Genomic DNA, 12,746 nt, shown 5'->3' on the forward strand with positions numbered 1-12,746 from the left:
ACGTATTTCTTCTCTATAGAGTACAATGATCAGATAAATGGCTTGGCAAAGAATTTTAAAAGGAGGTGTTTATTAAAAGGAAGGGGGAATTTGAGGGTCCTATGACTAGCATGGAAGGAGAGCCAATTCCCTTCCCCTTCCTTACAGCCCACCTTAACTTTCTTTCTGCGGGGGGAGGGGTGGAAAGGGGGACCGGGAGGGGATAGTAAAATCCCAGTAATAGGCTGACTGGAGACACAGATGAAATGGAAGGGGCTAGCAGAAGCCTTTCAGGTACATACGGAGTGATCATGGAGTTACCAGCACTGTACACTTTTATCTCAAGGTAGTCCTCAATATCTAATAATAAAGTTGCACCCAGAGTAAAACCACATCAATTGTTTTTCTTTTGGTATAGCAAGGCAACAAGAACAAATTGATTGACTCTACTTGCATTGACATGCAAAAGAAGATCTGACTAGATAAAAGTTCCTTTTCCATCATTCTAAAAAGTGATGTTTAGAAACATCATTGAACTAGAAGAAATATATTTGAAATCACTGGAATACATTTCAGTGAAACAGTAAAAAATTGTCATATGCCTCCACTAAATATTTCGCTACATCATTGGTTAAACTGGGAAAATATCATCAGAATATGGTGTGTTTGCTTTTTTAAATGAAACATTTAAGTGAAACAAAAGAAAACATGGTAATCATTCTGAAATGCACATCTACTTTCAGGTGGTTAAAAAACATCACTTACAACTGACAGGTAAAGAAAAAAAGCCTTTTAAAAAAATCCTGTTTCTTTATATATTATTGAAAAGGTCTGAAAGTTTTCTTCTGTCAAAGGAGAAAAAGCTTATTTTCTAGATTTCTTATGCATTCAAAGTGCAGGACTTCCATTTTACAAATTTTTCCTTATATGGGAAAATATTTTCCCATGAATAAATGTTGTGCACGCCTGTATTTTCACATGAAACATTTAAGCTATTTGACCAGAAATTATTCAGAATTGCACCCACAACTTACTACTCTTGTTCAAGGAATGCAATGTGAAATTTTCCTATGCAAATCAAATCTTGAGTCAAACATATTAATGCTATCCTCTTCTGTAGTCCAATATTGATTTTGGACTTAAGAGTACACAAGAGAAAAACAGTTACTTATTAAAGCAACTCTGGTTCTTCCATTCATGGGAAATATGCATCACTACTAAGCAAATTTGGAACTTTCAAGCAAGCAGACTCAAGTGAAGACATATGTAAACCCATTCCACCCACTTCAGGACATAGACTACAGGTTGGATCTCCCTGGTCTGGCACCATCAGGATGTGACCATTCCTGAACAAGAGAATCTGTCAGACCAGGAGAGGTCTCCTGCCACCAACTTCCAAGCCCATCGCCTGCTGTTGGCAGGCTGCCCTAGCAGGCATCCTGCCTCGCCCTCTCCCATCCCCAACCTGGCTGGGCTGCTTGCCTAGCTTCTGCCAGCTTTCTGGGCAGCAGACACTCCAGCTCCAGCTCTGTGCTTCTGGGGGCAGCTGCGGGGCTCTGGCCCTGGCCCTGTGCAGCTGTGGGGCTCAAGTCCATCCTCACACTCCTTGGGGTTGCTGCAGTGCCCCAGCCACATGCTCCAGGAAGCTGCGGGGGGACTCTACTCCCATGCTGCCGCAGAGCTCTGATCACAGCCCCAAACTCCCAGGGACTGCAGTGGGGTGCTAGCCATATGCCAATCTGTGCTGCTGGGGGATTTTGGCCCATCCCCGTGCTGTTAGAGACTGCTACAGGACTCCAGCTCCAGTGTTAAACTGCCCCCACTGGGCTGCTGACCCTATTACCCCGGCCCCAGATAGCCCTTCTGCCCGTAGGCTCCTAGCTGTCTGGCCCAGGAGCATCTGTGGTCCCGCTGGACGATGCATGTCAGACCAGAGAATGTCGGTTTTTGGCGGTACAACCTGTATTAACATGGGTGCAGCCCAATTGCCTTTTCATTTCTTAACTCTAATTCAGAAAGTCTTAAAAAGAGAAAAGGAGAAAGGTTGAGAAATGAGAGTGGATTCATATGAACATATCATTTCAAGAAATACAATTAAATACTATGGTCATTGCATGAATTACTCCTTCATTCTATGGCCAGGGAAATTTACTGTGTAATTGACCTCATGCTGCAGAATTGGGCTCCAGAACTTACGTCTTCTTTAAAAGGTGGGCAGGGGGAGAGTTTCTAGCCCAAATGGTTGTGTTAACCTACAAAACATGAACTTAGTGTAAATAGAGGCAGTGCTGACGTTCCGATTTTTCAGAAAACCTGAAATGATTCCAAAAGATGTGAACTGCCCCATTTACCTCAATGTTGTGTTAATTTTGAAACCTAAAGATGACAATTTAAAAAATATTTTTAAACCAGATATGTATTTGTTATTGCACTAGTTTTAGGGCACACTTTTTAGTCTGCTGGTACGTGATCACAGTTCTTTAGTTACACTCAAAATATTCTGAAAAGGCAAAAATAGTCAATTTTTACCTTGAATTACATAAAAGGCTATTACTGGAGGATATGCTAGATTCAGATGCACAGCGGCGACGAGGTTCAATTTTTCTTCCTGGAGCATCATCTAACTCTCTCTCTTTACTTCCATCTCCAAAACCGTTTGATAGACCTGTAATGTAAAAGAGAGGTACAACATTACACAGAATTTAAAACTGATTTTTTTTAATACAAATCTATATATATGTTTATATATATATATAATTTTCATTCTGCATCACGGAAGTATCTGAGATCAGTAAAAGAAAACATGAAATTAACATAAAATGCTTCATTCTGAAAAATGAAATATCAAGTAAAGTTTCTGTATTCTATATGTTAAGAAACAGGAAGTTAATTTCAGATAACAGGAAAAAGACCATTATATTAAAATATGTGCACAATGGCACACAAAAATATTCCCCATATGCCAAACTTCCAGTAAGTACTACTACTTTGGATAGTTACTCTTGAGTGGAAGGTGAAAGGACCAAGGAACAAAAAAGTATTACAAATTTGCACTCTTAAAAGAAATCATCTATATAGAAGTTTAATGTACTTAAAAGCTGTAAACTGCAAAACAAGGAGTACAGAAAATAGCCCTTCAATGCCTAAAGTATCCAATAGTACTGTGATTAATTAAGGACCCTATCTCCAATGTCCACTGAATCAATAGGAGTCTTTACACTACAATCAGACAAAGAAGTGGAAAACATACTGAGCATTTAAGCCACCAATGTGAGAATTTTATAACCAGGTCATTATAAATCTTGCTTTAATTTGCTTATTCATACAGTCCATATTTCTTAATATTCTTCATTTGTCTATATTTTAAAAGCATTATTTAATTAAATAAACTATATCTGTACAAGATCCTGTGAGAAAAACATTTTTAAAAACTATTTTTTAAACAGATGGGACTCAAGCAGATTCAGGAAGAACATCAACAGAAATGGAGCATATTAAGCAAAGCAAAGGTCCCCATCTGAGGAAGTTCAGGGCAGCATAGCTGGGGAAGAGTTCAGACCCCATGGGGAGGTAATACTTGCTTTGCTCCTGACCCCTGCTGCTAGCTCCTCTCCCACCCCCAGCTGCTGCTCCAGCTCCCAGCTGAGGCTCCCGCAATGAATTATGGTCCTAGCACCCAGATGAAGCTCCGTCCTCATCTGTGGCTCCAATCTCAGCTCATTACTCCTCTGTGTCCCCCCTTTCATCCCTGACTCTGGGCAAGTGGAGGTGTGGTACAGGCAGGGGTAAAGAGGGAACACAAATTAAAAGTCTGGGAATGAGCGAACCAGTGTCCAACTAGCTGCTATGGGCCTTAAGACCCTTTAGGACTATCTAATTTTATTCTTAAGCAGGACTTTCAATAACACATTTTTTGACATCATGTATGTTCCATTTTTTATTTAAAAACACATGCAGTGAAGCTATGACATTTTGCACTTTTAAACTGAAAATGTAAAAATCAGCCATTCTATATGTAATAAAGATTATCAGAACCCTTACTTCCATAAGTAGACATTGCTAAAGAAGTTTCTCAAATCCTCTATCTTATTTGCACTGGGAGATTCTTGTGTATTTTGGAGAAGTGCACCACAATTGACAGGAAAATTATAAAAAGTAGGCAGTACAAAAAAAAAACCTTATTACCTAATGCATGGTAATAAAGACAGTGGCTGATCACATGTAGTTACTTGAAACTTTATCATATTCTTATGCATTTAACTACCAATTAGAAATGCCACTCCCAAAGCCAACGTCACTGCACACTATTTTATTTGATATAACCCAACCCTATCCTATGGTGTTTTCACACAAAAGCTCTTTTCAGTATAACTCTTGAAACCTCTTTGTATTATAAATTAGTTAGATGTAAACTGTTATAGTCTGCTACCTTTATAGTTAAAGAGGAGCAAATTTAAAATGACAAGATTATTTTTTCATTTTTCACTTCTCTATCATTCTTCCCATTTAGAAACTTTTGCAATTCTGCACTAAATCGGTCCAAGTCATAAAATACACATTTTGAATGTTCCTCGGTACAAAACTGCATGCTATAAGGAGGAAGAGGAAAATAAAGTAATTATTTTATCAGTGCCATGGAACCCTAATGTAAATTACATATCAACCCTTTATCATGCTCATTCTTTATGTTTATTCTCAACCAGTCAGTGCAGATAGTTCTAGGAGATTAATCTCAATGTTGCTGAAGATTCCTTCACAGCAAGAGTCGTTTAAGAGAATGCCTATCTGAACTACCCCGTTAACTGTCATGGTACTCTTTCCATAGGATATGAAATGTTTTATGCAAAGGATATGAAGCCTTACTGAAAATGACTAGTAACAGGTTATCTTTTCATTTTAGAATAGCTGTCAGTTGGTACACAGGCCTATTCTTAATAAAGTCTTGCAAATTTGCGACTTGCTATAAAGAAGCTAACATAACATATAAAGAAGCTAACCTCACCAGCATTAATCCCCAGTGCTACAGGATCTTGATGTAAATCAGAGCTGTTTACCCAACTTAGTTAATCAAACCAGGGGGGCTCAGTTCCTACCCCTTTAATGAACATAAAAGCAAGAGGTAATCCGTGTAAGCATCCCTGCAGGATAATGGCAACATAACATGAATCTGTATAATGTGGCTTAAAAAAATCTGGCTTAGGTGGGATCTGTGCCACCTGAAGTCGCAACTGTACATTTTCATTTGTAGGGCCTTCCTAGGATAAATAATTTGAGTGCATTTCATTGTTCATGACTTCCACACAAAATTTTAACATTACATCTAGCAAATTTACAACAGGGTGCAGGGCAAGTCTTTAACAACAAAAAGAAAACAAAGCCGATACATATCACAAACACTACTGTGTTAAGATCACTTTGTGATTTCACATCTTGAGGTCTTCAATTCCTTGTTGAAAGCTCCATAAAGACCAGAAGCAAATGTCTAATTAAAGTTGCATTATGAGGCAGACAGAATCCCACTTTAGGACAAGATTAAAAATCCTCTTGGAGTTTAGCGGCACTAGTCAGGAAACATTTAGCTATTTCTGTATCTTTCCATAAAAAGTTCAAATTAAACCTATTTCATCTTCAAATGCTAGTCACTGTAATCTCACTAAATGTACATGCTCTAGTGCAAGAGAACTGTTACCTTCCTAGCAAATACAGAAAATAGTATGTACTGAAGTCAAAACTTCTCAATCCAATGTATTTTCAATTTGTGCATGTGTGAAAATCAGAGATAACCAAGCTATTAATACTGGCCTGATTTCTATGCATACCAAATCCTAAATGACAAGTAATTCCACAACACCTACTTTTCAAAAGTTAAATAAAGCATTTAAAAAAAAGAGAAAGATTCATTAAGTCTTTGAAACTAAAATGGCAAAATTGTTCTGCTAGTTAGTGGCAAATCTGCATTGTGGCTTCATAATTGGATGAGAAAATTATGGGAATGAAGTTTTATAAGTACTCCAAAGCATTGCTGACTTGCAAAAAAAGAAACGAAGTAGCAATACAACATTTAAATTCTATTATCTGTAATTGGACTAGACACACATAAAGCTCCCCGTCCCATGAGCAGGGAGACATCCTGGGTATAAATATAAATAAAACACTGAGGCACGAAATATCGGAAACCAGGACATCTAAAGGATTCAGGTTGTGAGGCTAGAAACTGCAGTATAGATGACCAGTCTCAGGCTTTGACACCTTGCGAAGGAGTTGGGTCTCCGAGCATAGGCTCCAACCATAGTCTGAATGTCTACATTGCAATTTTAACCCTACAACCCAAGAGAACGTTAGTTGGCCCAGGCCAGCCACATAAATATTGAGGGTTTTTTTATTGCAGTGTAGACATACACCCCTTATCTCCTGCAAATATTAGGCAGTTACAAGTTATAACAGGACAGGGTTCCCTCCTGTGAAACATGCATGACTCCCCTCTCAATCCATTCACATCAAGTTCAGCAGAAGAGCATCCTAGAAAGTTCAACTAAAAAAAGATTTTGGAGGACTCTTTACAAGTCTGTGGAAAAACCTATTAAATTAGTAGTATGTGGTATTTACTCAGTCACTAACTTGGTCACATTAAAATTAAGATTCCAATGAAACAGTTATAAGTCACACCTCAGTGGCAGCTATTTCCACCCACTACTTCCGCTTTCAACCTTCTGTTATGTCAGCTATAGAACTATTCAAAACAGTTAATATAGTTTCTATGTATTATTACTTTCTCAAAACAGAAAACAAAAAATTCTCCCACAAAAACGTGTAGGCAGAAACTAAACTCAAACATTTTCAGTCTGACTGGTGAAATTTAAAAAAAAAAAAAAAACACTTTTAAAACTAACCATGTTACGCATAAGGAGTCACTAGTGCTCCTACTGTTAATATGTAAGTGACCTTTGTAGAAACAGTACCATTTATAAGCAACATTAATTTCCGTATGGATCACAGAGTAAACATCAATTATTTAGGTACCTCAAAATATATTTTAAAGAGTCCCCACACTATAGAATAGTTTAAAGCCTGAAATACACAAATAAATTCAAGGTGAATTCACCAGTTATTTCTGGGTTGCTCCCATGCCGATCATTTAGGAAACTAAATTTTCAGCTATTATAACAACTATTAATACTGCAATTAAAAATATAACACTGCCTTCAAGCAAGGTAGAATCCTATGCACATCTAACAAATTCAGTGAAGCAAGAAGAAGTAAAATGCAGAGATGACAAAGCAGAGGCAGGGACAAAGAAAAGAAAAATACAAAAGTTTGATGGTAAATATATGTTAAGAATATACAAAGTAGTGCATCTAAGGCTGCAATCTCATTCTGAGGTTCTGTTGACACTGAAAGAACAAGCAATCAGCCAACTCATGTAACCAATTTCCTTCCAATGCAAGTCAAGCCTTATTATGCATAGCTAGATGGATATGTAAGCATTAGTACAGGATAAAGTATGTCATACTTGGGTACATCTTTATGCCTCTTACAAAGGATCACTGTTTACATAAAAATAGTTTTGTACACATATAAATGACTGGCTACTAAGTACTGATCTGTGCAGTTATATTGGATACCCAGATAGTCGGAACCCTTTGTAGCCAGATCCTTATTCTAATAATGCATATTATATAGAATTATATAAATGCATCAAAAGTAGATATGGGATTTTTGTATACATTATTTCAAATCTCAAAGGAAGACTCAATTAGTGGGAGGGGAAGGTAGTAGGGCAGATATGGAACATCTTAACCAATCAGCCCTCAGAGAGCATGTTCTCTGTGTAAGAACTCTGGGGATTGCTAAAAAAATACTGCGACCAATTTGTGTCACATATATTGTAACATGTACAACTTTATAACTTACGGAGATAGGGAAATATACTGAATGAAGAGCATAGGTTGATATATGTCAAAGACTTCCTCCAACAGTGTTCATGTTTTTTGTTTTTGTTTTAAGGATGGCTGGTGTCTCCAACATGATCCAAAATAATTACTTGAAATGTAATTGTCTTTCTGCGTTCCAAAATGATCATTTAATTGAATTCCATTCCGTGTTGAGGATAATAGAAAATAATTAGGCTCCAAAGAGATAAATACCCAGCATGATATTAGTTAATATGAGAACCTGGAAGACAGTGAAAAAGCCATTAAGTCTCGCTGAAAGGAAACAAAGCTTTTAAATAAATAAGCCATCCTTGCAGCACAGTGTCCAGAGATAGCGAAAAACTATATAAATGTTCCATGTACTAATACTTAACATAAGATTCACAAGAGATAAGACTAAAACAGAGACTTCACTTAGATTTATTTGCTCATTTTGAAAAAGAAAATTACTTACATAAGAAATTGGTAGTACAGAATACAATCTTTGTGAGTGTAATACTCATCAAGAACATGATTTTGATATTTTCTAAATTGTTCAAATGAGAGTAAGAAGACAGATGACCCTATTTTAAGAGGTTTAACACTACCTAGTCATATATCTATAAACATAAAGGAATAGTCTAACCCAGTCTACATATATCAGAATATCTCTAATTATTGAAAACAACCTTTATAACTTTCAAACTGCATCAACAGCCTGGGAAGACATCCACAAAGTTCTCATCAAATTAGCGTCAGAGTGAGTTTGAGAAAATATATTTCTACCGTTGGTAAATCTTGGAGTGTATTGCAGACTGCTAAAATACACCCTTTCAAGTTCAGAAAACACTGGTGAATCTCAGAGCATATCAGAGTCCAGAGAACCTCAAACAGAGGTGACAGACAAATCAGAGTATGTTACTGTAAATCTTGAAGAGAGTAATCAAGAGCTAGGATGAAGAGATAATGCTTAGGAAATGAATTTTCAATTTTTGCTCACAAGTGACTACACTTCAAAGAAAGTAAAGAATCTCACAAAGAGCCACTGATGTATGGATATTGGTAGCCTACGTACTGTACAAGTTTTCAAGTTTCTAAATGGGACATTTTCAAATAGTGGTAATTTAGTCAATTCGCACAGAAAACAATGAGGAGCATAAAATTTTAGGTTTTTTTTTTTTTTAAAGAAAGAATGCTTAAAATTCACCCTATATCCAATTATATCTACAGAATCTCTGGAATTGTAACAAAAGACCCTAACTCATCAGGATTGTTCTCTAAAAACAATTGGTTTTGAGCTGCATCCCTCTAGATGAAAACTAGTCAATTGCTCGCATCTCATCATCTACAGGACAGGACTGTACATCACTGATGTCATTGCTCAATCAACAAATAATTAAAAAAGAGCGAACACATTTAGGAGACACCACCTATGGAAAACATATAGAATGTTTTAAAAGGGTTTTACAGTAGGTTGCTCCAACAGTAAAGAAACTAATTGTGATGGCAGGAACATAAAGTATAAAACAATGAAAAGCGCACACACAACTCAGAGGAGCTTTAAAAAACTTTGTAATTTGAGTTCACAGTAAGTCAGCTGAAGTTTGCACGGCCTTTGACAAGTAACCAATAATTTCAAAGATAACGTATCAATATATATTTCTTTTACTTTGTATTTTACAATGAGATATACCTGAGATACAAGAAAAGACTCACTTAGTGAACTCTTAAAATGTAGGATAATTTATGCCAAGATTCAGTGAAAATAAACAGCACAAGAAGATTTAACACGCCTACAGAAACACGTATTTCTGTACTATAATAAGATACACATATCAAGTAAGGGTTTCTGTCAAAAACACTGGAGAAAGAATTATGTTGTACCCTGGTAATTTCCATTATAAATTTTCCATATTTGTAACAAAATATGTAAATTGTGTATGTGTGTGCGCACGCACACCTCTCTCTCTCTCTCTCTCTCTCTCTCTCTCTCCACACACACACACACACACACACACACACACACACACATCCCCCCCCCCTATACCTGTATGTTTTCCCAGACTTGAGCCAATATACCTTATTCCTTTTTGATGCACTGATGCAGAATACTCACATTTTAATGAGAGGCATTAGCTAAAAAAATATGACTTACCTTTTTAATATATTCTTCTATCAAGTGCCCAGAATTCATTCGGGTACATGAGCCCAGAAGGCTCAGAATTTTCTGACAGGACCTGCATTACCCACATTCTCAATTTACCCTTATGAATGGTTCTTCTGGAACAGTAGTTTTAATCAATTTAAAAAACATAACATTTCCAACTAGAACGCTAATATCTATTTTCCTTAATGGAAAATAGATGTTTGCCATAAAAGTCAAAAGTTTGATTGCTATACATCATATCTAGAAGAAAACTAATTAATTTGCAAGTTAAATGTTACTCCCTTATATGGACATGACCTACAATCCTCTAATACTGGTAAATGACTATGAAAATCCCAGTTTCCGGGAGGAAAAAGATGCACTATACATACAACTGTAAACATTTAAAAAAAAATAATTTCTGAATCATTGAGGAGAACCTCACACTTGAAGGTAGTCACAAGATGACAGCAAATCAAATGTCCAGTGTATGGTAAAGGCAGGAATGATAATGCAGACGGCTGCAGTTTAGATTTCTTTCAGGTTAAAAGTCTGGAGTGGTTTAGGGTGCATCTACACAGCAATTCCATTATTTGGAAATATTTCTGAAATAACGGATGGCTTATTTCAAAATCTATAAACCTCATTCCACAAGGAATAACACCTAATCCAAAATAGCTATTGGAACTGTTGTGTAATAGTGTGGATGCTCCATGGCTACTTTTTTGAAATAGCGCCTCCTCACTGGGCCTCCTGGGGCTCTAAATTGGGGTAGCATGTCCACATTATGGAAGCGTGACTCGGACTCATTTTGAGGCTTCCATGCACTGTAGATGTGCTATTTTGAAACAAGCTATTTTGGAAAAAATTTCCAAAATAGCTCATTTCAAAATCAGCATACTGTGTAGATTTACCCTTCGTAAACTCCAGTTCTCTGAAAGAGCTGGTTGTCTCTCATGACTTGCAGATGATCCTAAAGTGTCTATGAGGATCAGTTTCTTTTTTAGGTAGCGTTCAGAGCAAAAATTAAAGAGGACTGTTCGCTGCAATTTATGAAAGTGTACTACAGTAAACTTCCGATAATCTGGCACCTTTAGGACCCAGGGGGTGCCGGATTATAAAATATGCCAGACTATCAGAAGGGGGGGCTATGAGGGGTCTGGGTGGGGTGGGGGGATGCTACCCCAGACCCCCTCATAGCCCTCCCTTCTGATAGTCCGGCTCTGCCCCAGGAGTCCCTGATTCAGCCGCTGCTGGTCAGTTTCAGCAGCGGGTGAATCGGGGACGCCTGGGGCAGAGCAGCTGGGGTGCTGACGGGTTGGTCCCGCAGCACCACTCCTTGGCGCTACTGGACCAACCCAGCAGCACCCCAGCTGCTCTGCCCCAGGTGTCCCCAAGTCAGCCGCTGCAGAAACTGATCAGCAGCTGACTCCAGAAAGCCAAAGGCAGAGCTGCTCTGCCCTGGGCTTCCTGGAGTCAGCCCTAGTCAGTTTCAGCAGCGGCTGAATCGGGACGCCTGGGACAGAGCAGCTGGGGCGCTGCTGGGTTGGTCTTGTAGCGCCAAACCTCGGCGCTGCGGGGACCAACCCAGCAGCACCCCAGCTGCTCTGCCCCAGGTGTCCCCAAGTCACCTGCTGCTGAAACTTAGCAGCAGCTGACTCCAGAAAGCCAGAGGCAGAGCTGCTCTGCCCCGGGCTTCAGGGAGTCAGCCCTAGTCAGTTTCAGCAGTGGCTGAATCCGGGACAGCTGGGGTGCTGCCGGGTTGGTCCTGCAGCCCCGAGAGGCAGCGCTACTGGACCTACCCGGCAGCACTCCAGCTGTTCTGCCCCCTGCTTCCCGGATTCAGCGCTGGTCAGTTTTAGCAGCAGCTGAATCGGGGAAGCTGGGGGCAGAGCAGCTCCAATGGTCCGGCTGCCCGGAGCACTTCCGGGTTCCTGATGATGCTGGACCATCAGGAGTGCCGGACCGTCAGACGCCAGACCATCGGAGTTTTACTGTAATTTGGAACTGTTCATCCAGCAATCTTGTTTTGGTGAAAAACACAATATAAGTTGCACCTCCCTAAACTGGTACTCTCTCATCCAACACCATCCAGACCATGGATGCTGCTGAATGAGAGAGCCCTGAGGAAGGAGGGCCGGCTGCTGAGAGCCCCACGTGGCAATGATTGTGGTAGCAGGGCCAGGGCCTCGGCAGCCTGGCAGAAGTAGCATGGTAGAGGCAGCTTGGCAACCCAGCTGGGGCGGGGGCAGCTCATGTGTCCCATTCCAACAAGAGGGTTGTGCTACAGTAGCCTGAGAGGGGCTGCGTGCTGGCCTAGCAGTGCGGATGGAGCCATGGCAGCCTTGCTGGGGCTGCAGCGGCGGTGCCAGCGCAACCTAGTTGGGGCTGAGACAAGTCAGCAGCCTGACTGGAGCCACGTGCTGTCCAACAGTAGGGCTGGTGCCGCAGCAGTGAGGCCAGTGCTGCATGCTGCTGTGCTGGCAGTGAGGCTGGAGCAGCAGCTATGGCAGTGGGGCTGTGGCAACCATATCATGGGGGTGGGGAAAGAGGGGGGGGAGGGCTAAAGGAGTCGTTGGGGGGGAGGGGTGGCAGGGAACCTTCCCTGGTCTGGCAAATTCCCTCATCCGAGACTGCTCAGGTCCCGAGGATGCCAGACTAGTGAGGTCCAACCTGTACTGTTTGTCGGTGAATAGTAACCCCAGAGCCAA

General features: G+C 39.9%; 1 protein-coding gene across 4 annotated transcripts in view; it reads right to left on the minus strand.

Annotated features, from left to right (window-relative positions):
• The window catches only part of BRD1 (bromodomain containing 1), a 106,134-nt gene that overhangs the window by 16,526 nt on the left and 76,862 nt on the right, over window positions 1-12,746 (minus strand). For 3 of the 4 annotated variants that reach the window (XM_075927836.1, XM_075927827.1, XM_025182856.2), the window contains one exon: window positions 2,509-2,644. In XM_075927836.1, the coding sequence (XP_075783951.1) occupies window positions 2,509-2,644 (136 nt within the window). Of the gene's footprint in view, window positions 1-2,507; window positions 2,645-7,890; window positions 8,152-12,746 lie in introns of those variants that run through there. The other variant, XR_012903594.1, reaches the window with a different exon arrangement.

Source organism: Pelodiscus sinensis, chromosome 1 (assembly GCF_049634645.1).
Source record: "Pelodiscus sinensis isolate JC-2024 chromosome 1, ASM4963464v1, whole genome shotgun sequence".
Taxonomy (NCBI): domain Eukaryota; kingdom Metazoa; phylum Chordata; order Testudines; family Trionychidae; genus Pelodiscus; species Pelodiscus sinensis.